Consider the following 26,103-nt stretch of genomic DNA (forward strand, 5'->3'; position numbering starts at 1 on the left):
TTTTAATTTAATTGCATTTTTTAAACTGTGTTTGGTCTAATATTGCTACATACTCAAGTCTGCTAGCTTGCACTGCATGTGAATTGTTTTTACTACTGTTTTAGCTACTTTTCTGTAAAAAAAAAAACTGTAAGCCTGTTTCCTACCTTTCCTGTAACTAGTGTTTCAGATATAGATTTGCTGTATCCAGGAATGTATGTAAGCTTTTGAGCCCCCCAAGCCTTTCTGTGTTGGAGAGAAGCCTTCTAGCGTATCAGTGAGAGTGGTAAGCACTAGGTAACCTGTCTACCACATAAGGAGTGGGAAAACTACTCGAGTACCAACTCCTTAGCTCAGCGCTTTCTGGAATTCATAAATTCCAATGCCCTGGCTCAACTTATCCACACCCCCACCAGGGGCAACAATATCCTAGACCTAGTCATTACCAACATGAGTGACCGGTGTTCCACACCTGAAGTCAACTCCTTGGTTGGTCCAATCCAACCATAAGCTAATCACCCTTGATATCCACATCCCACCCCCACCCCGGATTAAGAAAACTACGGTAAAAAATTTCTCCAAAGCCAACTTCATGCTTCTTAAGATAGAAGTGGTGAACTTCATGACACCCATGCAGATGGACAATACAGTTACGACTGCTGAATCCTACACAAATGCACTCTATAAGCACTTAAATGAGTGCATGGATCGTGCTATCCCAAACAGAACCAAGATGCTGTCCTCCAGAAAAATGAAGCCAATCTGATGGTCCCCTGCTATAAACAAACTGTACAACAGAAGGAAGAAACTGTTGCAAAAGAAAGTAAAATCCCATGAGTGGAGGAGCTCCCTGGTGAGCCTCAGTAAGAAGCTGAGATCCCTTATAAGATCCTCCAAAGCCAGCTATGAAAACAAAATTACCACTAATTCTAAGGACAACCACAAAGCATTCTATAGCTATGTCAAGAATCTTGATGGAAACACCCAGATCTGCTCTGAGTTACAGTACAACGGCACAAAAATTACAGAACCAACTGATATTGCCAACATCCTGGCAGATACTTTCACTGCTAACTTTACCCCACCCCACCCTCTAAAGGGCCCATATCTATACAGGAAGAATGCAGAGTTCCTGTAATCACAACTACTCAGGTAAAAGCTGCACTCTCTAAAGCCAAAAACACAGCATCCATGGGACCGGACAACATCCCAGGCTGCATTTTACATGAACTTCAGAACGAACTGGCTCCCCACTTAAGCATCATGTTCAGTAATAGCCTCACATGAGGCTTTGTGCCCACTGAATGGCACACAGCTACAGTTATCCCACTCCACAAAGGGGGAGCCACTAATGACCCCAGGAACTATTGACCTATTAGCCTGATGAGCCTGGTCTGCAAGGCCATGGAACGTATCATCATGGAACTCATTAACAAAGACATTGGTAACCTCCAAACTCTGGATTCCACCCAGTTCGGGTTTTTGAAAGGCAGATCATGCCTCCTGAACCTGATCGGCTTCTTTGAGGCAGTCACCAAAGCGGTAGATGAGGGTAAGGTGGTTCACACAGCCTATCTTGACCTCGCCAAGGCTTTCAACACCATCCCCCATTCTGGAATTATAGCTAAACTCACTAAGCTAGGTATAAATCCCTACATCACAAGATGGGTTGCCAACTGGCTCACTGACAGAACCCACACTGTAAAAGTTGCAGACTCCAAATCTGACCTCAAAGCAGTGACAAGTGGAGTACCACAGGGTTCCGTCCTGAGACCTTTCCTGTTTGGTACCTACTTCTCTAAAGTACAGGCTAACACAGAAGGCCTCTGGCTAACGAAGTTCGCAGATGACTGCAAACTAGGAGCCATAGTCAAGTCCCCAAATGATGTGAACATCCTACAGAAGGGCCTCACTGAGACAGATGCCTGGTGTCAGAGCCATGGCTTCAAGCTCAGTGCCAAAAAGTGCAGTGTCATCCCCTTTGGTAAAAACTCTGTACCCATGAACTACCACATAGGCAGCAATCTACTTAACACCGAATGTGTGATAAGAGACCTTGGGACCCAGGTGGACAGTAGTCTCTCCTTTGATATTCACATCACCACAGTAGTCAAGAAGTCCTTCTACGTGGCACACCTCATCATAAAAGTGTTCTCCTCCAGGAAAAAAGAGGTCATTGTTCTTCTCTACTCGACACTCATTAAACCCATTATAGAGTACAACGCCCCTTTTGGAATGTACCTCACAAGACATCTGCAGCAGCTGGAAAGGCCACAGAAGTACCTCACAAAGAGGATTACTGGCCTCAAACAAATGCCCTACGCTGACCATCTCAAAAAACAACAGCTTTACTCCGTAGCATATCGCCTACTCCGAGGTGATCTCTGCCTAACATATAAAGCTATGTCAAACCCAGAGCTGTTGGACATGCTACACCTAAAGAAATCCCAATCCCTCCAAGCTACACGCTCTAGGGACCTAAACCTTGTTACCACAATAAACAGGACATGCTGGAGGGATAGATTCCTGTCCCAGAGACTTCCCATACTCTGGAACAGGCTACCCATCTATGTCAAGCAAAGTTCTTCATTAGCACTCTTCAAGAAAAATCTTGATGAGTGGATGGGAAATAGGAAATACACCCCGGGGATCACTTCTGTGTCTGCTCGACAGTGGCACAGGAAAATAACTTTCTTGGGTGGCGTAAGCCAGGGAACCTTGTTGGCTAGGCTTACGTAGGCCCTTGGGCCGATAGCCTAGTACCTACCTATGAACATATTTGCACACTCACTTGTTCCAAAATGGACCCTCTTAATAATATGGCATCCCCTGCATGAAAGTCTTTAAAATGTAATGCTAATGGACTTTCTATATGCATATTTTTAACATCCCTAACATGTTCCTGAAAATGAACCTTAAAGGCATGCTGGCTTTCCCCAATATAAAACATCTTACAAGGACATTTTAAAACATATATCATTCCCTCTGTATTACAATCAAATCTGTGTACTGGATTATAATTAATATCATTAATTTTAGAAAAATAACTAACTACAAGAGGACAGATAGAACATTTCCCACACTTATAGGTCCCAGCACCAATCTTTATACTAGGTTCTATACTAGGTGAGGGAAAAACAAATGTATTTATGCACTACAACACTAGCTATACTAATGAGAAAGGATAGAAATGGCTTTGGGGGATTTAGCCGGGGCAGATACAGGTGCAGATCCAGTTGTTCATTAGGTATTCTTTTAGTAGTTTTTAAATTGGGGTGGGCTGGATGTGTCAACAATATGTTGTGGAACAGTGTTCCAGATCCTGGAAATAAAGTTAGAATAGAGGGAGTCTCAGGCCTTGTTGTTGCTTTTAGAGACATTTAGAAGGGTTTCATGAGAGGACTGGAGTTGTCTGGTTAAGGAGTATGGAAGAGGCATGTGTTGTAGCGCAGGGTTTTTCAGGTTTATCTACAATTCTATGAGCAGAGATGAGTTGGGTATAGGTTAAAAGATGGGGAAGTTCTAACCAGTTTAGTTGTAGGGCAGAACAGTGGTGGGTTCTGTGTGGGAATTAGTGGCAAATTTTGCTATTTTATTGTAGCAGGAGTTGAGTATAGTGAGGTCAATTATGCTTGGGTTAGTGATAATGAGGGAGGCATAGATTCATGTGGACAGCAGATGAGTTCTTGCTATGTCTTGTCTGGTGTGGTTAGTAAGAAAAGGCTTGATTCAATACAGGGAGCCTAGTTTGATGTGAGTCTTTTTAATGGCCTGAGCTAGGTGTAGGTCAAAATTCATTTTATTATTGATTATAACATCTAGTAACTTTGTTTGGGAGACATTTGATATAGTGGTGGTGTTGGTGGAGTGCATCTGAAAATTGTAGGGGTGTTAGGTGTTTTGGTGGGGTGGAAGAGCATCAGTTTGGTTTTGGATGGGTTGAGTATAAGTTTGGCTTTGACTAGCCAGGTTTCTACTTGAGAGAAGGACTGCTGAGTGTTTACCTCTAATTGTTTTAGAGAAGCTCCAGTACAAATGAGGGTAGAGTCATCTGCATATTGGATGACTGAGGCAAGAGAAGTGGACTTGTGTAACTGGTTAGTGAAGATGGAGAAGAGTAGGGGGCCTAGTATTGAACCTTGAGGAATGCCTGTGTTGACAGGAAGTAGAGTGTAGAGGTTCTGTTGCCATATGACCACTTGTTGTCACTAGCAAGGCAGCTGTGGAACCACGATAGGGGGAAATGACTGAGATTAAGGCTGGCAAGCTCAATGAGCAGTTTCTGGTGAGAAACTGTATCAAAGGCTTTAGAGAGATCAAGAAAGGCAGATGAGATGTATTTGCCTTGGTTTCTATATTGGTTTACAGTGTCAGTGAAGCTAAGGAGTGCAGTTTTGTAGTGCTGTGCTGTGGGAGGATTCTGTGTTGGCTGTGAGATAAGAGGTTGTTAGCAAGCAGGTAGTTTAAGAGCTGTGTATGAATACATTTCTCTAATATTTTGGAGAGGGGTGAGGGAATGGCAATGGGCCTGTAACTGGATAGTTCTGTGTTATTGCCCCCTTTGTGCAAGTGAATAATGTATGATATTTTCCAGTTTAGTGGAATGTAGTTTTTGAGGGGAGATCGATTAATCAGGATTGAGACTGGGAAGGTGATGGTGTCTGCTGCTAGAGAAGTGGGCTGAGGTTTTTGAGTAGTTTTTTGATGGTTGGTTGGAACAGGTTTAAAGGAAAGGCTATTATTAGTGGTTAGGATAGTTGGACGTGTATTTTGGTGTGAGTTGATTAGGGAGGATGCAGAGTTTGAAAAGAAGGTATTGAATTGGGAGGCTATGCTGTCGGTTGATGGAGGTGCATTTGGTTTGGTGGCAGTGGTATTACCTGGTTGGAGTAGATTTTTGTTAAAGTTAACCAAAATTTTTTAGGATTATTGTGGTTTAGTTTTTGGGCATTTGTGTAATAAGGTTTTTGTCAATTTTTATATGGGAATTGGCTTTATTTCTAAGTTGCTTGTAGAGTTGTAGGCTTTCCTGATTTTTTGTTACTTTCAATGTGTGACCAAGCTGCATCTTTTTGTCTAAGCAGAATTTTGATACCTTTTGTTAGCCATGGTGTGTATTGACTTCTAATACCAGCGGATCTGGAGGGGGATAAGCTATTGAAGATGTTAAGAAAGCTGTCATTAAATTTCTGTACAGCTGCACCTAGGGGTAGGTTTTTGAGGTGTGCCCAGTTACATAGTTATAACAGAGAGAGGAATGTTTGGGTATTGGGTCCTTTTTTGTTACGGAGTATCTGGATATGTGGCTGCCTGGGTGGGCTTGTGTTGTGTCTGAGCAGGTATGTGGGGGAGGTGATCGTTAATAGAGTCTGTGAGACAACCAGCCTGGTAAGTAGCTGATGTTTTGTTAGTGAGGGTCCAATCTAGAATAGATATAGAAATATATTGGAGCACTTGTCAAGTCTAGTGGCATCTTGGATGAGTTGGGAGAAGCCATGTAGACTTATAAAGTTGGTAGGATTGTTGGAGTTAACGGTGGACCAATCAGCATTGAGGTCACCCATTATAATGGTTTCTTGTTGGAAGGTTAGGGAAATCCAGTGGAGTAAGTCTTCAACAATAAGAGTATATATACACCACCAGAGGTAAAACACAGCTGTAAGTCAATGAGGACAAAAACCCAGCCAGTCAATCAACAAAGTAAAAATCCACTATTTATTCCAACATAGATCCAGGTAAGCGCTTTCGCATAGGAGCTTCATCAGACCTTTAATAAACAGTGTACCTAACCCAGCTTTTATCTAAAACCAACCCATCTAATAAATCAATTAAACAATCAGCCCTTAAAGCTATAATATAAAAAATAATAAAGTAAAAACAGAATAAGAATATTACAAAGGACATTCTTAAAACCCGATATCACTTTTTAAAAATCATTGTCATTAGACCGTAATACATTCACAGGATGCATTCAAGAGGACAAAGAATGCCAAAAATAAACCTGATTTACGCAGTCTCCTTTTCTTCAAAATTGGCTTAATGGAGGCCCTTTCATTAAGGCCATCACCCCGATCTACTCTTAAAAGCACAATCCAGTGTGTTTCCTTGTACTCAGTATGTGTGATAATATCACCTTCTCTGATACTAGGTGTAACAGCTTCAATCACCTGAAATATGAATGTATGAGAACACCCGAACTCAGTGACATGCTTGGCAAGTGCATTATGTGGGGACCCCTTCCTAATGTGATAGAGATGTTCCCTCATCCTATCACGCAGGGGTCTGTTGGTTTTCCCAACATAAAATGCACCGCATGCCATGCACCGGGCCAGGTAGACAACATGTGGGGTTATACAATTACTAACCCCTTTAAAATAAAATTCTTGTTGTAGATCAGGATGGTGAAAAACACCAGATGAATCAATATAACCACAGAAATTACAAGAGCCACATGGTACAGTATGGCCACAGTGAAATCTATCAAAATGATGTGTCCCAGAACATAATAACCTCTTGAGGTTCTTATGATTCCTGTACCGGAAACTAGGATAACCTAGGTATGACCCCACATGTTGTCTACCTGGCCCAGTGCATGGCATTTTATGTTGATTGACTGGCTGGGTTTTCGTTCTCATTGACTTACAGCTGTGTTTTACCTCTGGTGGTGTATATATACTCTTTTTGTGCATTTATTTATCTCACACCACCGTGGTTTTACCCAGTGGATGCTGGCAGCTTTTATTTTTGGATTTGTGAAGTCTTCAACAATGTTTAGGCTGTTACCCGGCAGGATATCTATAGTAATAATTATTAGATGTTTGCTATTGTTGATTTTTAGTTTGATGGGTAGAATTTCAGCATTTTTGAATGTGGGTATGTTTGTGTTAATTAATTCTAGTTCTAAGTTTTGTTTGTACATTATAACTAACCTACCCTCTCGATTGTTTGGATGATTGCATCGATATAAGCTGAAACCTGTGGAAAGTATTTAGTTATTTTTCATTTCTGGTTTGAGCCAAGTTTCTGTAAGGATTGATACGTCAGGGGAGTACCTTGTTGACAGTACTTCTTAGGTTTAGATTTAATAGTACAAGATGGTGTTCTTTGCAGGGGATGGGGATGGTAGAGCAGTGTGTTGGGCTATGAGTGGCGGTAAGTTTTTGATTAAGTTTAGGGCCAGGGTTTGGGTGTATGTCACCACTGAGTTGTAGCTGACTAAGTATGTGTATGATGGTTTTCATAAATCTGGTTAGCTGTTTGTTGTGATATAGGATTTTTTTGAGCTTGTGAGTGAGTTTGGTAGCATTTAAGTGGGAAATAGCTAATGTATATTAGATTATAAAGGTTACATGCGATTTTAAGTTTGCATTGAGTTGTTTGATGGTAGTGGCTGGAGGGGTAAAAGTTTTGGAGTGAGTTGTGGTAGGATGTTAGGTGGAGGATGACCATTAATAGGATAAGGCTTAATGTGTGAAAGGACAGATTTAGAAGTGTATGAGTTTTGGAAGGTGTAGTCATTTTGAAATGAGAGATTGGTTGCATGTGGGATGAGAGGGTGTGATTAGCTAGGGATGGGTATGGGAGGGGGTTAGGTTTAGTTAAATTTGGGGATAATGGGAGCAGGTGAGATTTGGGAGCAGGGTAGGGAAGCAGAGTGAGCCTGAACATAGCAAGGGGCGAATAGAGAAGGTTGAGCCAGGTCGCGAGGCAAAGTGTGAGAAAAGAAAACAATCTACCATGCTGTTCCAACCTTATGGATGGAGGTGAGTAAAAGCTAAAAGGGACCGGATTACTGTACAGTTCTAGGAGCAGTAGTTCCGCTGCCAATCCTAGGTTTAACACTATTATGAAATTGCAACAAGAGTGCATACAGGGATAATAGAAGGGGGGGGTACAAAGGTTTACTGGTCTGGTGGTGTGCTAGTAGCGGGTAATATGGACAATGGCTTAAATATCAAAGAAAAACACATACATGAGAATTTACAGGTAGAATTTGGCTTTGGTTTTTCACACTGCAATTTTAGGAAGCCACAAGGATATTACAGGCTGGATGAGGGTGCATTTCACAGTTGAGAGTACTTGCACTTTGCAGTTCAGTTTATGGGAGGAAAAGAGAGTTTTTGATAAGATAGCTGAGGAAGAGAGGGGATATTCGATTCTGAGAGCAGAATAAAATCAATCTTACTTATAACCATTATACAAGCAGATAATCAATCTTACTTATAACTGGCATATAAGCAGATAATAAAGTTTTGAATATATATAGACAGAAGACTTGACTTTCTATGAAACATGAATTATCGAATCTATAGCACAGTACTACAATTTGTAATACTGTACAATAAAGCAAGCTTGTAACTGTTCAACAGATCAGGCATATTCCAGTACATTATGATAATTAATTAAACATAAGTGGCAATAATAATCTCTCTCATTGTGAGCCATCTTCAAGCAAGTTATAGCATATATATGATGTAAGATGTGACTTGTAAATAACTATCAGTACAATCAGGTCTGGATTATCTACAAGTTGGCTGGAGATTTGTTATAGAATATTTGTTGCCAATTATATCATGTATAGCAATGGCAAGCAGCTAGTTAAAAGGTAAAAGAGCTAGCCCACACAGACGTCCAGTTCTGCCTTCACATGCCCTTAAATAGCAGCAATTAGCAATAATCAAAGTTAATTACAGCTGTTACAGTTTTGACATAATTACCACAGATACCCAAAATGTTTGTAGAGTTTGCCCTTTGTTTTTCCGTACCTTGACTGTTGCAGGTACAGCTTTAGGACACAACCTTTTGAATCTGTGAATTGGTATAATTTCTATCAAGTTGTTTCTATTACAGTGATACTGTAGAACTAATCAAAAATTAATAACACGTTTTAAGTTACATAATTGTGACCTTTCCGTTTTGCTATGAGAAAATGCCCAGCTATGAATCTTTTGTGCTTAAGTGTCAATGGTTACACCACCTCTGTCAACTTAAGCCTTTTTGAAGTTACCATACTCCTAATATTAACTGCCATCCATGCCCATGAAGATTGACAGTGATAAGATCCTGGTCCAGTCAGCTTGGTACCATCCCTCCTGCTGGGCATACTGTTCAAAGGTAGTAAGATACACCTTGAGATTTCTTTTCTCTGATAAGCTGGTTTTAAGGGTGCCATTGCCCTGGGGTAGTCATTGATTTAGCTGTGGTAACCATCCCTTTGGCTGCATCCTACCATGGCCATCTTGGCACATAGAGCCACAAACACAGGTGCTTTCAAAGACTTTCTCACCACATCAGAAGACCACCCCTTTCTCTCTTGTTCTCATTTTGTGGAATTGCACCCATGCTGGCACTGACAGACATAGTCTCAGAACTTTAGTATTAATAACGTGTGACAAAATGCCCGTATTCTCCATCAAAATGGAAGATTAAAGCAGCTAGGACCTTAAACCAATACTGTTTATTATACACAAATGCATTACATTCAGATTCTTCTTAGCAAAACAATGTCTTGTGGTTTAATGAAAAACGCACCAACTACCTTTAAGTCATTCTAGTGATCAGTCGAAAACTACCGGAAAACACTTGATTCTCTCGCTATATAAAGCCGCTGCTCTGGATACCAAGTCCCTTTCCAGAGAGGGCAAAAGCTCTCCGACTGGACTCAGCAATAGTTCATTCGACAAACCTGTCTCACTAATTCAGCCATGTTCTTACTAACAGTGACAGGTAATGTCAGTGTCAGCGTCAATGGCTCAAAAGCTAGTACATTTGGCTTTGATAATGAAAGATCTGAAGGCAGTGGGTTCAACTCCCACCCCCAGGTGACTGGATTAATTTTCCACTGCTGACACTGCAGTGCAGCATTAGGGAGCACTTCTTTGCATGAAATGTTAAATTGAGGTCCCATCTGCCTAAGCTGGTGGCAGTTCAGGTGAATGCAAAAGATCTCATGGTCTTTATCAAAATGAGAACTGTTTCTCTGACCAAATGTCCTCCTGTTAGTTCTGTTTGCCTACTTTAAATAAAAGGGAAATAAAACAATGCCCATCAGGATAGTATATCAGGGTGAAGGTAAAAGCAGGATATGATTATATAAATAGCAATAGCTTGGACTAAATCAGAGCAGTTTAAAATAAATTAAAGGTGAAGTGGGTCGCTAGAGGGTGGAAGGAAAATGAATAAGAATGAATGAAGGTTATGTGATTGAATAATGTGGAATAGTGAATAGTTTTGTGTGTGTGTGTGTGTGTGTGTGTGTGTGTGTGTGTGTGTGTGTGTGTGTGTGTTTATATTTATATATTTATATTTATTGTTGTGAAGCTGGGCCTTGGTCTACTGACTGGTGATGTGGACAGACTAAGAGGTAAAAAAGAAGAGGTATTTGTTTTCCTTTTCTGTGTATTACATAAGGAACCAGTGACTCCATTTTCTCTAGTTTTGAGAAACTGACTGAGGTCAGAGGAAAGAGTAATATCAAAAGTGCCACATAAGTGACTGAAATGAAGAATAAAAAGTAAGGATGGCCAGAAGATGTAATCTGTATGAGTGACAATGTGTTATCACTGATTATATATACTTTAATAAATATAAAGTTTCAGAGTTCCCCCTGTCTGTTATTTCCAGATTATTCTGAAATGGAGCTCATTATCTGGTTCTCTGGTAAAGTATGTGGATGTTCTGTTTTTTGAAGTATCCAAAGCACTGTTTAAAGTGCGTCCATGTTTTCTCATGGTTGGTAGTGTTTGTTTGCAAAAGCAGTGTGTCCACAAGGTCACTTGCCTGCACTTGCATACTCTTGTTGTTAACTGGCTGAGGGGCTCGATGGATTGAAGAAATAGCCAGTCACAAAGAAGCAATGCCAAAAAGCTTGCAAAATGTAAAGAATACATACTGGGCTCCTGTGTGCATCTTGGCTTTATAAAATTATTTATTCTTCATCAGAGTAGCTGCTTGTGGCTGACAGCTGCACTTATCTTTTTTTTCTGCCATCATGCATTTCAACTTCTTTATTCAAGAATTCTGAAGAAAAGCCAAAGAGTCAAATAAAATGGGGGACAAAGGCCCCAAAACAAGAACAACTTACTCTCAAATATTACTCTAATTAATTTAAAAAGCTAATAGAACAATAGCTTTTGCATCAACATTACTTAATTACTACAATGCACAGTGATTTAGCCTAATAATCAAACGTTTTACAAGGAAAGGGACAATAGTATGGTGCCAAATCAGGGATAGTTGAGAAGTAAGGACTAAAACAGAAACATCATCCATAGAAGGGATAACTACCTCTGCATGTAACAAGGAAAGATAAGACCCTCCTTATTTTCATGGCAAATCAGGAAAGCATTGAGTTATTATTCGTGTATTTACTTATAAATGAATTTATTAACAAAAATAAATAAATTAATTTCAAAAAGGAGTGATTTCCTTTAGTCCTAGATTATCAGAGCTGAGCAGCTAATCTTTGAAAAGGGTGTCTGCTATTGTTTGCAAGGTATGCAACAAAAATAGATGTAAAGTTTTATGTTTTTTATCTAAATGGTCACTGCAGATTAAGAAAGCTATGGCTTTAACTATGCTGTTTTTACTGTGAAACAGTCACTAATCTGGCATGGCAGAAACAGTGTCACACAGTATATTGTGTTTACTGTAATCACCATAAAAACTACCATTGCTATGTCACATGCTCATGTGTGTGTTCCTGTGTGTAGGGGTCTCTGCCATAGTCTAAAACTGACATCTCCCAGAGGTGGACACAGAAGGTCACTTTAGTTTGTGGATGCTGGGGACATTGTGGTCATTATTTCTTTCATTTTCCACTCAGTCAAACTTCACAGGTGTGAGCAGAAGGACACTGTTGCCTGTGTAGGTCCTGGTACAGTATGGTAATTTCTTTAACTTTCCTCAAAATCAAACTTCACAGGTCTTTACAAAAGGTCACTATAGCTTTATTAGAGGCAATGTACTGTCTATGAGCAACAAGTTTGAAACATGGTTTATGTGTCCTCACAAGCATTTGTCTTCCAAATTTAAGGAATAATCAATTTATCGGTAACTACTGTTTTAGCAGCTTTGAACATTAAGCCTCAGACACAATTTAATTCTTGCTTAAAAGAAAAAAAAATAAGACAATTTCTTTCTTTAGACATGATTTTTATTCAGACTCTCACTAGAGCAAAGGATGTGGAAAAAAAAAGTACAAAATTCACATCAGATCATCTAGAACTCTATAGTGGCCCAGAGACCCCTGGCTTTTTCCCCCATACATAGTTACTACAACCCAGTCTTCACCAGTTAGGATGTGTTGAAATGATGTTGGAAAAAGCTGAATAGTAAGAAAAAAGATGAGAGAACAAGACTCAAGTAATCTGGATGGTGTAGAGAGGCCAAGATGGGTGGAGAATTAAAGGAGGGCAATGGGGTATGTGCTGGGGGATATAATAGCACAGGGAGGCAAGGAACCTTTTACCTAGGACTCTATATTACCAAAGGTTACCCCTGCAATTACACTATATAGTACTTAAAATTGGTGCACCTGTGTGTGGCTACCCTGAGCCAAATGGTGTGCTTACATTATGCAGTATGTAGGGGGTAAGAGGTTACAGGTCTGAGAGAAATGGACATGAAGATTTCAAGAAACACTTCTAACTTATTAGTTAGAAGTGTGTGTAAGGCGATTAGCAGGGAAAAGTGTCATTTAAAAGATGGAGCATTCTGGCAGAGACTGCATAGGTTGTACATCATGTACTGTCTACGGCAATATGACATCTATGTGTTGTCAGTTTTATTGCCTGAATGTAAATGACGATATTAGGAATGAAGCACTGTGAGTCATAAGATGATAGGTTTAGGACACTAGACAGTTCATACAGTGCAGTAAATATTAAAAGTAATGGAATTAAGGGCTGCAAAATAGAGCTTCAGTTAAGGAGTATGACAGTCAGCATTTGTGTCACCCTGAAGAAGGGAATGTAATGTATAATATAATAATATATATGCATAATAATGTTACCCTAATGATGGAAGAAAGGCTGGAATTTATATATTTTAATACATACTCTGCTGTTGCTTTGTTTCCTTGATGGCAATAAAACTATAAAACAATAAAACACCTACAGCTCTGGATCTGTGACACTCAAACCCTCCAAAGTAGCTAGTGCGGTCACAGATCACATACACCCAGTTCACATTCTACATGCAAACCTTTGACAACTGCAACAGCCTCTGTAAATGAAATTCAGTGTAGGTGCTCCAGAATGAGATTTGCTGAAACACCTGAATGAAACAGCATGCTCCACAGATTCAGTGGCTGACTAGTTATTGCCTGTGCATTTCCACCTCCGTTCTGTAATGCTGCCGCATATTACAGAGGTGTACTTGGTCCTGTACTAGGCATAGGAGCTCACTGGACATGATTACAACAGTGCCTTCATTCAGTGCTTGCAGCTTTCAGCCTGTTCAAAAGTCACAGGGATTAGATTACAAAAGACCATCAGTGAAAGTGATGGCCGATTGGCTAGAGGTCTGAACATAAGCAGTTCTATTACACAACTGCTGTCAGCTACAACTTGAGCACTGAATAGTGCAAGATGTACACGTGTCTTGAATTTGCTGTATTTCTTTACTTCATTTGTAAAGAAAATATAAACTTTTCATTCAATGATGTAAATAAAAGTGTGTGTGTGTGTGTGTGTGTGTGTGTGTGTGTGTGTGTGTGTGTGTGTGTGTGTGTGTGTGTGTGTGTGCTCGTGCGTGTGCTCATGTGTGTGTGTGTGTGTGTGTGTGTGTGTGTGTGTGTGTGTGTGTGTGTGTGTGTGTGTGTGTGTGTGTGTGTGTGTGTGTGTGTGTGTGTGTGTGTGTGTGTGTGTGTGTGTGTGTGTGTGTGCGTGCATGTGTTGGTATGTGGAGATCTCACGTTGCTAAGCAGTGTCTGTCAGGCAGGCTGTGGTGGTGGGTTTGGTCAAAGATTTCATGAGAAGCAGAAACAGATCAATAGTTTAAAAAATGTCTTTCTGTAGTTTCCAGCCAGGTTTGCTCCAGTTCAGAAGAGAAGTCTGGGTTGATCAAACAAGGATACAAATCTGTGATCTTCTTGAGATACTATTGAAACTGTTCATATAGTCAATCAAACCTAAAGTCATTAATACAAACTTAATAAAAATATGAAATGCTTATGAATGAGCATGGTTTTCTGGATACAACAGATGATAAAGATAACAGAAAAGCTATAATACAAGTGTGGCGCACAAACAAGACCCAGACTCAAAAAGGCATTTTTAGTAGGATCTGAAAGATCAGGTAAAGAAGAGACGCTGCAAGTGAATGGTTTCAAAACAGACTTTGAACTAAAAACTAAAATGTTAAAATCTAAAGAAAAATAAGTAATGACTGAGTATATGCTTCTCGTTTAAAGAAATATATAAACAAAAGAATGCTTACTATACCTTGCAACATGGTTATCCATTCCTGACTATCACACAGGTAGAGGCCATGTCTTAATGTATCAAACCAAAGCTGGCCACTTTCATTCTTGGTGCAGGGTAGGTTAGAGCCCAGAGTCACCTTCATAGCAGCTTCTGAACTCCAAAAAAAAGAAAAACAGGCAGAAAATTTCAACACTGCATTTGACACATCATCAGAGCTTTTAAATAAAATAAAGATCCTTGAGAATACACACACAAACACACACATATGTAGTTGTAGAGGAAATTTTTCAACATTATTTGGATTGTTCTACTGTGAATATTTGTAACATAAGCTTACTGTCTCAGCTAATCTTTTACAACTGGTTACATCCCAGTTTGTAATCATTATACCTGCATTTCTAATGTGCATTTATTCTTGTTCATTACTGTAACATACTTTCCACAACTTTTTCTTTAAAACATGTACTCCAGCTTGCTTTCCCCTGTCATCTTTCTCAGTCCTGTCAGTGTCTCCTCTGCTGTCTAAATCTGTCTTTTCCTTACTTTTCCTCAAATTGCTACCTTGCATCCATCCTCATGTCCTACTATAGGGTCATCTTAGCCCTTCTTTGCCACTACCTGTGCACGCCACTGGATTCTTGCAGTTTTGGGAGAACAACATGGTTCAGCTATACCAAAGAGAAATACTGCTTCACTGAGGCCTAGATAATATTTTATTATTTGGTTTGACACATACATATGTACAATCTTTCTTATGTTTGTTTTGACCCTAGTCCCTTCAACCTGTAGTTACGTCACATTCTTTCCTTTAGTGCTTTCAAACCTCATGGTACCCATTGTAATAGTGATAGATTCTGCAGAATTCTTGTAATGTCTTTTGTACTTTAAGCTTCTTTCCCCCCTTATACATGTAGTTAGGGACTATTACTATTGTAAATCAAAATGTATGTATGTATTTGGTACAATTACTGCCAGTTCCAAAATGAAAAGATGTCATTCAATAAAATGACCAATAGGTGGAGCCAGAAAAAGTTTGAATATCCGTCATGCAATACAATTACCTATAGGTGGAGCTAGAGGGGAAGTACTCAAAAAAAAAAAAAAAAAAAAAAAAAAAAAAAACAGTGACCACTAAAAGCAACAGACCCATTTACCTCTCACTGTAGAAAGATTATAGAAGGATGCAGGTGGGAGTCTGGTCCATGAGAGCTATAAAGGTGGGAGCTTGACACTTGACAAGGACACATAAAAGAGAATTATACATATGGGAGCCTGATACCCAGGCAAGGGCCTGTTCAAGAAAATAATTCTACAGATTTATAAAAGGGGAAAAAACAAGTCCAGGGTGAGCCTGGTGTACCAGACCATCTCTTCCTTTAAACCCCTGCCTCAGCTTTGGTCAAGTTCATGAAACAAACCAAAAAAAAAATCCTCCAGATACTACACCTACAAAAACTAAGTACTGTCTTCCTCAAAAAATCCATACCTACCCATCTCAGACCACTATATCGTGAATATGAAATCATGTACAAAGCACAAAAAAATGACTCAATTATAAAACTACAACCAAGCAAAAAGACTATTATAGCAAAAGACTCAATCCTACTTAAAAACTTTACTAACTAAAACATCACATAACTATATACTAACAAATCTTAATATGAATCACAGAACAATTAAATAATGTAAAAAGCTAATCTAACACTTAAAAACCACTTAAAAGTAGATCACATCAGAATGAGAGGAAGTAACTACTCATGAGAAAGTTTTTTTTTTTCTTAAGAACCTGCAGAAACTACGTACAGCTCTTTTCAATAGAGAACTGAAGAAAACAATGTAATTACAGAATGCAAGTGATGTTCTTAATTAAATGGAAATTGTACTATAAATTATTTTTAAGTCCTCAAGGGGCATGTTGTATAAGAAGAGAGAGAGGGACTAGGTTAAATTCATTGTTTGCCTTAACCTGCATATTGCAGGCTTTTGAATTCCTTTACATTTAAAATGGTTGGGGAGATTATAAAGCTCCCTTAACTCCTTAAAAACAAAGCAAGGCGTGAGTAAGTGCTGCTGTGTAGTAAAAAGCCCTAACTTAACCCTGCATGTAAAACACTACATGCTTTTCTTTCTTTCTTTTTTAAACATTTGCTCCTATTCCTGTTTTATTATCATTTTTGATGATGAAAAGTGGGATTGGGATAAATTTGTTAACTGTTGTACTCTGCATATTGCAGGTTGTTATATTCCTCTCCATTTTCATTTTTTTTAAATTGTTGGTGAACTTAAAATGGTCCTTCAACTCTATAAACAAAGTAAAGTGTGTAGTGTCACAAGTAGAGTTAAAGGGTCTAGAGTTAGTAGTCCTGTGTAAGTATGGATTAAGTATGGAACAGTGTGATAAAGTCAGTATAGTAGATCTAGTGCAGAAAAGGGTTTCATACAAAGGTGTAAGCTTTGCAAAATGTCTTCAGATAAGGATAGAACAAATAAAGAGGAGAATTGGACTTTTAATAAATGTAAATATTTCATAAAATGGTATAAGGGCAATGTTCTTTCGATAGAAAGAAATACAAACTGAATTTTCAGATTTAAATATGACAAGTGAAATCAAAGGGTTAACAAATGAGCAGGAAATTAAAATGGAAGTACACGACAGAAAAACTATGATGAAGGGCATCGATGATGAGGTTGAAGAGGGTGAGTATTCAGATAAGGATGTAAGGATAGACAATCTCAAATAAGATTGGGATATTGCAAATCCAAAGAGAAGCAGAATAATGATTAGCGGACATTTCAGTGTTGAATTTGACTAAATTAGAGAGATCATCCAAGGATAGACAAAGACGCAAAGCCATCCTCAATGATTAGTTCCATTTGTGAATCGGTTGAGAGATTAATATGAAGACATGTTAAAAGGAAACCCCAAGGGTAGAGACAAACTTGAGCAAAGTATCAAAATAAAACTAGATTTAAGGAAAATAGGAAAAAAACATTTCAAGAGTAATAATGATCATTGGAAACTGTGTTAAGGGGGTTTGAAAAATTACTGTTCTCAAACAAATAAGCAAAATACAGAGGCATCTGCATTACACTGGGCTAGAACACAAGATATAAGACAGGGAGTCTTGAAGTTAATAGAAAAGGAAACATAATTTTATTGTAATATAATATGAGAAGGAAATAATGATATAGGCAGAACCATACCTGAGGAGAAAATGAAAGAAGTGAAAATGATTATTGAATATTCTGAAGTTCATGGAGTGAAAGTTTTGTTTATTGATATCTTCCCAGCTATAAAATATGGCTAAACTTTAAGATCTATAGCAAGTTCAGTTACCAGTAGGATAAAAAGACTGTTAGACACCAACAATTTTCCACTCTATTTGCTGAACATAAGATTGGGCAGAAGAGTTACTTTACACTTGATACTACTTAAGCCATCAATATAATAACATTTTCAATTATAAAAAGGAAAGTTTATTAAAGATTTTTTTCAAATGGAATTAATGAGGTGGTAAAAGGACTAAATTATAACAAAGTAGAAAATGGCTTTGTATTTGCTGTGCTAAAGGCAAACAGTTTATGCAGGAAAATTGCAGAACTGGAATTTTTATTTTTAAAGAAAAAAAATAGGCATAGGAATGGTGTCTGAAATTTTATTTAAGGATTTATATAAGCCAATAGACCTTGCTGGATATTATTCACTTCTCAAGTTTAGAAGAGGCAGGAGTGGAGGTTGTATTTATATTTATGTTAGAAATGACTTAAGCGCTTGTGTTTCAACAACTCTGAATTTGAGATTCTTTCTGTGTTGATTCAGGGAAAATATTACAAAATTCACATGATTGTTTTTACAGACCTCTGAGTATGTCTTTAGTAGAAACCAAAAATGGGTAGAGGAATAAAAGGGATCAATCAAAGTGAAGAAACTATATTCATGGAAGGGATCTGAATCTAAGAAATACCAAAATGATGGGTGAAAACAGTTAAGAAAACATTGCATTATCAGTAGTCTTTCAACTGTCTCTTTCTTAACAAGTAAATTGTCCAAATAGGCAAAACAATGTTTTGGATGTTATACTGGTTTCCCAGGAATCAAGATATTTGATTATATGACAGTTAACTGTAAGATTAATGGCCTGGCAAAAACATGAAATATGTGATTAGATCAGAGGCGGTGGTGGTGCTGCGGTAGCGTTGTCGCCTCACAGTAAACGATGTCCGGTTCGACTCTCAGCTAGAGCGTCTTCTGCGTGGAGACATGCGTGAATGGGCGTACCTTCATTGAAGGTTGTGTGTCAGTGCTGGCAACTTGGCACATAAAAATCAGCTGCCAATCATTAGCGGACCGGAGTTCCGCTGTGGCAACCCCTAACCCCTAAAAGCCGAAAGACACAACATCAGAGGCAAAAAATATGTAAGGCAGTCTGTAGCTCTACATCAATGGAAATAAATAGTTGGAATTTGACAGAGGAGTTCATAGGGTTAAATGTACAAAAAAACACAAAGCATATTTTGCAGCAATATTCAATAATTGATCATTTTTCTCCACTTAAGAACAATTATAAAAGAAATAAGAAACCCTAACCACCTTTGATGACTATTGATGTTAGAAGAGGAATAAAAGAAAGGAAGATACACTAGAAAAATGTCCTACAAAGGGAAATTTAGAAAATTATAAAGAATGTATAAAGTAAGTTATGTGGTCTACTAGGAAAGCTAAATGGAGAAATGAAAAGAAGGGGAGGGGGGGTCTATGTCAGAAAATCAGCTTTACAGAAAGTCAAACTTTATATGGTCAAGGCCAGAAGATTAATGTTCCAAAAAGTTGAAAGTAACAAAACAACATAAATCTGTGTTTTTGCAGAGGGGACAAAACCCCCTGCACCCCACACCTCCTGAAAACCATGTATAACACACCACACCTCCTGAAAAACATATATAACAACTCTGAGATTGCAGTATAGTGGGGGGAAAAGGTAGATACCCCAATCCTCACTGTACCCGTGATCTCTATACAAATGCTTCAACTTTTCAGAAAGTTGATCATGTGCTTTCAACCATATGAAGGTTGACTTTCTGAAAAGTCAATCTTCTGAAGGGGTCCCAAAAAGAAGCTTAATATTAGGGTGAGAAATAAAAATAAAGTGTTTATAAGTATGTTCAGAGTTGCTGTAATGATCATATTACTGGTTTTAAGATATATGAACAAAATGATGTCATATTAAATCCTCAAGTGATTGACAGATTTTGAGACTGCTTATCTCAGATATCTAATGATATCATACGGTAGATACAGGGGAATATGTGATAGCTGAAATATGCATGGAATGTCCACAAATTACTGTGAAGTCAGGCAGTTGTTCAGATTTATAAAAAAAGGATATAGCTCAAGGACCAGGTGATTTGAATTGGACTTTCTTTTTCAGCGTTCATGAATAATTGGCAGAATCTTTAACTCCCCTCTTTTAAAAATGCATAGAATTTGGTTAAGTACCAGGTCAATATAAACTTGTTTATGCTATTTTATTCATTATGATTGAAATTATATAGTAAATGATTATAGATTAGTCTCAAAAATGTGGTTGGTAAACATTTTGAGAGAATCTAATTAGTTTGATGATTCAAGATGAAAATAAATTTTCCTCTGATTTATATCAGCATGGCTTCTCAAAGGGTAAATCCATTTTGACAAATTTAATGAGTTTTTACTCATATGTAGCACAAGTCTTAGATAGTAAGATCTCACTTCCTGCAATATATTTTGACCTATAGCTAATGCATTTGATACATTTCTGCATATGTGTATTATCAAAACAATTAAAAACTATGGCTTTTGCAATATGCAGTTCAGTGGATCAAAAATTGGTTGAAGGGTAAGACAGCTAAAATATGTGCACAAAAATTTTCTCAAGAATATAATATAAATAGTAGGGTGTCCCAAGGGTCTGTGTTGGGACCATTCCTTTTTCACATATTTATGTCTACATTACCAGTAGTGGGTACGTGTTGGTTTGGAAAATTCAGAGGCAATGTAAAATTAGCAGGATTTGTTTCCTCACTGGCCAGCACATTTTCATTTAATGCAGGATTACTCTCAATGTATTCTCATTTCCTGCAGAACTACTCGTCATATTCTTATTTACTACAGCACTGCTCACCATATTATCATTTACTGCAATACATCTCACCCTATTCTCATTTGCTTCAACACTACTTACCATGTTCCCATAATTGCATCGCTGCTCACCAAATTCTTATTTACTGTATCATTGCTCATCCTACTCCCATTTACTGCATCACTGTTCACCATTTACTACATCACTGTTCACCCTGTTCCCATTTACTGTATCATTGCTTATCCTACTCCCATTTACTGCATCACTGTTTACCATTTACTACATCACTGTTCACCCTGTTCCCATTTACTACCTCACTACTAAACATATTCTCACTGTAACACTACTCACCCTATTCCAATTACTGCATCACTGCTCATCATATTCCCATTTACTACAGCACTTCTCACCCTGCTCCCATTTACTGTACCATGGCTTATCCTACTCTCATTTACTGTATCACTGCTCACCAATTACTACATCACTGTTTACCCTATTCCCATTTACTACCTCACTACTAAACATATTCTCACTGTAACACTACTCACCCTATTCCAATTACTGCATCACTGCTCATCATATTCCCATTTACTACAGCACTGCTTAACCTGTTCCCATTTACTGTATCATGGCTTATCCTACTCTCATTTACTGTATCACTGCTCACCATTTACTACATCACTGTTCACCCTGTTCCCATTTACTACCTCACTACTAAACATATTCTCACTGTAACACTACTCACCCTATTCCAATTACTGCATCACTGCTCATCATATTCCCATTTACTGTATCATTGCTCATCCTACTCCCATTTACTGCATCACTGTTCACCATTTACTACATCACTGTTCACCCTGTTCCCATTTACTACCTCACTACTAAACATATTCTCACTGTAACACTACTCACCCTATTCCAATTACTGCATCACTGCTCATCATATTCCCATTTACTACAGCACTTCTCACCCTGCTCCCATTTACTGTATCATGGCTTATCCTACTCTCATTTACTGTATCACTGCTCACCATTTACTACATCACTGTTTACCCTATTCCCATTTACTACCTCACTACTAAACATATTCTCACTGTAACACTACTCACCCTATTCCAATTACTGCATCACTGCTCATCATATTCCCATTTACTACAGCACTGCTTAACCTGTTCCCATTTACTGTATCATGGCTTATCCTACTCTCATTTACTGTATCACTGCTCACCATTTACTACATCACTGTTCACCCTGTTCCCATTTACTACCTCACTACTAAACATATTCTCACTGTAACACTACTCACCCTATTCCAATTACTGCATCACTGCTCATCATATTCCCATTTACTACAGCACTGCTTAGCCTGTTCCCATTGACTGTATCACTGCTCATCCTATTCCCATTTACTGCATCACTGCTCACCCTGTTCCCATTTACTGTATCACTGTTCACTATTTACTACACCACTTTTCACCCTATTTCCATTTACTACATCACTACTAAACATATTCTCACTGTAGCACTGCTCACACTGTTCCAATTACATCATCACTGCTCACCCTCCCACTTACTGCATCATTGTTCACCCTGTTCTCATTTACTGTATTACTCCTCATCCTATTCCCATTTACTGCATCACTGTTCACCCTGCTCCCATTTACTATATCACTGCTCATCTATTCCCATTTACTTACAGCACTGCTTACCCTGTTCCCATTTACTGTATCAGTGCTTATCCTATTCCCATTTACTGCATCACTGCTCACCCTGTTCCCTTATGTATCACTGTTCACTATTTACTACCTCACTACTAAACATATTCTCACTGTAGCACTGCTCACACTGTTCCAATTACTGCATCACTGCTCACCCTCCCACTTACTGCATCACTGTTCACCCTGTTCTCATTTACTGTATTACTGCTCATCCTATTCCCATTTACTGCATCACTGTTCACCCTGTTCTCATTTATTGTATTACTGCTCATCCTATTCCCATTTACTGCATCACTGTTCACCCTGTTCCCATTTACTGTATCACTGCTCATCCTTTTCCCATTTACTTACAGCACTGCTCACCCTTTTCCCATTTACTGTATCAGTGCTTATCATATTCCCATTTACTGCGTCACCGCTCACCATGTTCCCATTTATAGCATCATTATTCACCCTTTTCTCATGTACTGCATCATTGTTCACCCTAATACCATTTACTTTAGCAGTATGTGTGCATGTGTGTCTGTATGTCTGTCTGTGTTAAGCACAGTTTGACAGCCTGAGCTGCAACTTTCAAATAAACATAATGATTTTTCACATTGACATACTGTGCAGCTAAGATGAAGAGATTCAGACAGATGCTAAAGCATAAAAAAAAATATTTCACTTGCTCATTAATTAACTTCTGTTATTTCACAAAATTACTTACCATAAGGATATTTTAGGACTTCATTATCCATGGGTTTGACAGGTATATCCGCTAGGATTTGAGGGATAGAAAGTGTTGCTAGCCTTGGGTTTGTGCTGGGACAGATTTTCGAACTGGCATCAGAACCAGGCACTAGGACTAACTGTCTTAGCAGACCCTAGGAATCAGAAAAGCATGGAAGTCAACATCTAGAAGCAGATTTCACTCAGACAAAAAGAACAGCTTATGCCAACCTCCAAAACTTGACGAAGTACTCCAAATTGTCTTGAGAACTAAAACTTAACAATTTACCCTTCTCGACTTGTGACACTAGAGGCAAAACATCCAAAACTTGAACAGTTTACCCTTCTCAACTTGTGCCACTGTAGCCACTGCAAAAATGTTAAAAAGTACAGAGGTTCAAACTGCAGAAGTAAAAAGTCATACAGAACACAGCTACACCTATTCTGGGTAATTCTATTTTTACTTTTCTCAGAGTCACTAGGCACTGCCTAACAGAAATTCTTTAAGATCCGATCTACACTGGTGGAAAATGGTGTATTACTGCCCATTCCTACAATTCACCCAGTTAGCTACTGGCCTCTCTACCTCTCTACCTTATACTTAAGGCCTTCTTCTTTGCATTCTGACTATGAGAGCAATGGGAAGTTCTGTTTTGTTACCCTCCATAACTGCAGCTGTTTCATAAAGATGTTTTTTCATTGGTGGTTTCTTCAGAGTATACAAACTACATTATTTTTGTATGTGAAACCTTTCTTACTTCCACTCCTACATTATTATTTAATTATCACTTGTTAATTGTAAAATTTACATTGAATAGACCATTGTTTGCTGATGTGATGGGAGTGGATTATGGGAATAAAAAAATAAACTGGAGTCAAATTAAATGATAACATACACATGCAATATTGGCAGGAAACGACCTAGCAAAATATATTAACATTTTTCACAACTCAGAAAAGTGCATGATATGTGAAACAATCAGTGTGATGTATGCAGTGGAAGGGATGGAATAAAGAACATGGTACAGGCATGTTATTAATGTGTTTTTACTTGGCAAGGGAGTCATTAATCATATCTCACTGATTCCTAAATTCATCGAATAGCAAATAGCATTTTGAGAGAGACCACTGAACTTTGATAGGTAAGAAAGTTCCTTTACCCCCAAGTTTGTTGGAGCTCATAGTTAGCGTTTTGAGAGATGTTGGGTTGTTTTGGGAATGCAGGTCTACTGACTGACTTCAGCACTCCAGTGGTAAAATACTGAAGATATATGGAGGGCCATGACTTGAAAGAATGACATGACTGACATGAACCCAAATGTGTGGTAGCGAGTTGAGTCAGGTGGCTGAGGGAATGGCTGGACAGGCTAGGGAATCCCTGATAGCTATCCTGGAAAGACCTTTCAGATGCTTCTGAATGAAATGCCTTCATCTCGCACCTCCAGAAAAGCTTCTCCCGAATAAGTCAACAAGGATGGGGACAAACAGACTAAATAAGACCTCAGTAACTGAGATGGTGGGAAAGAGCTTTAGATAAAAGGTGACCATTTCTACTATGTTTGCCAGAATTTCAACTAACACAAGCTTCGGTGAATTAAACAAGCTGGTCAAAGTTTCAGCTTACTACACTTTTCTAAAAGTGTTGTGTACAGATGTCAAGCCACCATGCAGCCTCCATGTGGGGGACTTTGACATTACCCCAATGTAACAATAAAATGGCTGTACATCTGTGAAGAAAAGAGAAGATCACACACTTACACAGTAAATTACTACTGGTGGCCAAATGTATATATAAATATATAGTTATACTATACCAGAAGTTATTTCCAATGTGAAACAACAACCAGTGTATTCAATATGAATAAACTAAAATCAGTAAGTTGTTGACAAAATATAGGTGTCTGGAAATTCCTTTGCTTGTTTGATAAGTGCTGTGAGCTCTTCTACATCCACCTGAGCCACCATCAGCTTTTAAACAGATGGCACCTCAGCTTAAGATCACTGTGGGCCATGCTTATCGTAGGGTAACTCTAGGACTTGCTACTGGTCACCAGCAATAGTGGAATCATCAAGTAAAATAAATGCTTTTTGTACATTGTTAGTAGGAGAAGGTCTCTGTATTTGACTAGTAGACCAACAGGCCTGGTAGTTGGTAGTCACTGAAGTAAAGGCTTGGGAGGCAGCGAAGTGTGACAATGGCATAGTGAATGAGTTAGACAAGTAATATAGCTTTGGGCACCGAGAGATGGCATCCACTTCATGCCTCCTACTCAGCGGTTCATGAGGATCATAGAGTACAAAATCTTCTCCTCCAGGGTCAGAGAAGTCATATAGGTTTGGGCACCAAGTGATGACATTTTCTTCACACCTCCTATGGAAGATGTATCAGGCATGACCCACTGGAAGAAGGCCTCACAACAGACCCAGAGCATGCTGTAAATATTATATCTTAACAGTTATACTTGGAATAGCTGTGAATCATGCATCTTGATCTGTCTGTCAGTTTCTGGAGGTAGTGAAATCTCTTTGCTATGGAAGCTTGCTACTGTGACAGTTCACACCTAGACAAGCAGATTACATAATGGACAGATGTCTGTCTGACTGGCTGGTTTTCAACATAGCTACTGTTATTCAGAGCTACATGATTCATGATGGCATCACCGGTAAAAGACTAACCTGGAGTTTATGCATGCCTAAGCATGTTTGTCATGGCTTATTATAAGTGTATATAAAGTAGGTCTTGCTTTAGCAACATATGTGTAACGCCTTTTATAGTATATAAAAGAATATACAACTAGCAACAATTTTATTGTGAGTTATTACGTCTCTGACAAGCTTTACAAGGAAGTACCACAGTCTTCTCCTTCTTCTTCTTTTGGCTTTTCCCGGTTAGGGATCACCACAGCAGATCATCTGTCTGCTCATGATTGGCAGTGGGGTTTTATAGTGTCGAATTGCCAGCCCAGCACCCAACCTTCCACAGAAGGCACACACGCACACACTCACACCTAGGGCCAATTTAGAGTGTCCAATCCACCTACAGCATGTCTTTGGAATGTGGGAGGAAACCGGAGCACCCGGAGGAAACCCACGCGACCACAGGGAGGACATGCAGACTCCACACAGAAGGCACCCCAGCTGAGAATTGAA

General features: G+C 38.7%; 1 protein-coding gene across 1 annotated transcript in view; it reads right to left on the reverse strand.

The window, feature by feature from the left end:
• TSPEAR (thrombospondin type laminin G domain and EAR repeats) overlaps positions 1-26,103 on the reverse strand; it is a 219,749-nt gene that overhangs the window by 156,304 nt on the left and 37,342 nt on the right. The window contains exons 5-6 of the mRNA XM_044060283.1: positions 22,952-23,108; positions 14,424-14,555 (exon numbers count right to left, since the gene is read on the reverse strand). Of these exons, the coding sequence (XP_043916218.1) occupies positions 14,424-14,555; positions 22,952-23,108 (289 nt within the window). The remainder of the gene's footprint in view (positions 1-14,423; positions 14,556-22,951; positions 23,109-26,103) is intronic.

The sequence above is a fragment of the Protopterus annectens genome, chromosome 2.part0 (assembly GCF_019279795.1).
Source record: "Protopterus annectens isolate FY-2018-M chromosome 2.part0, PAN1.0, whole genome shotgun sequence".
NCBI classification, from domain to species: Eukaryota; Metazoa; Chordata; order Ceratodontiformes; family Protopteridae; genus Protopterus; species Protopterus annectens.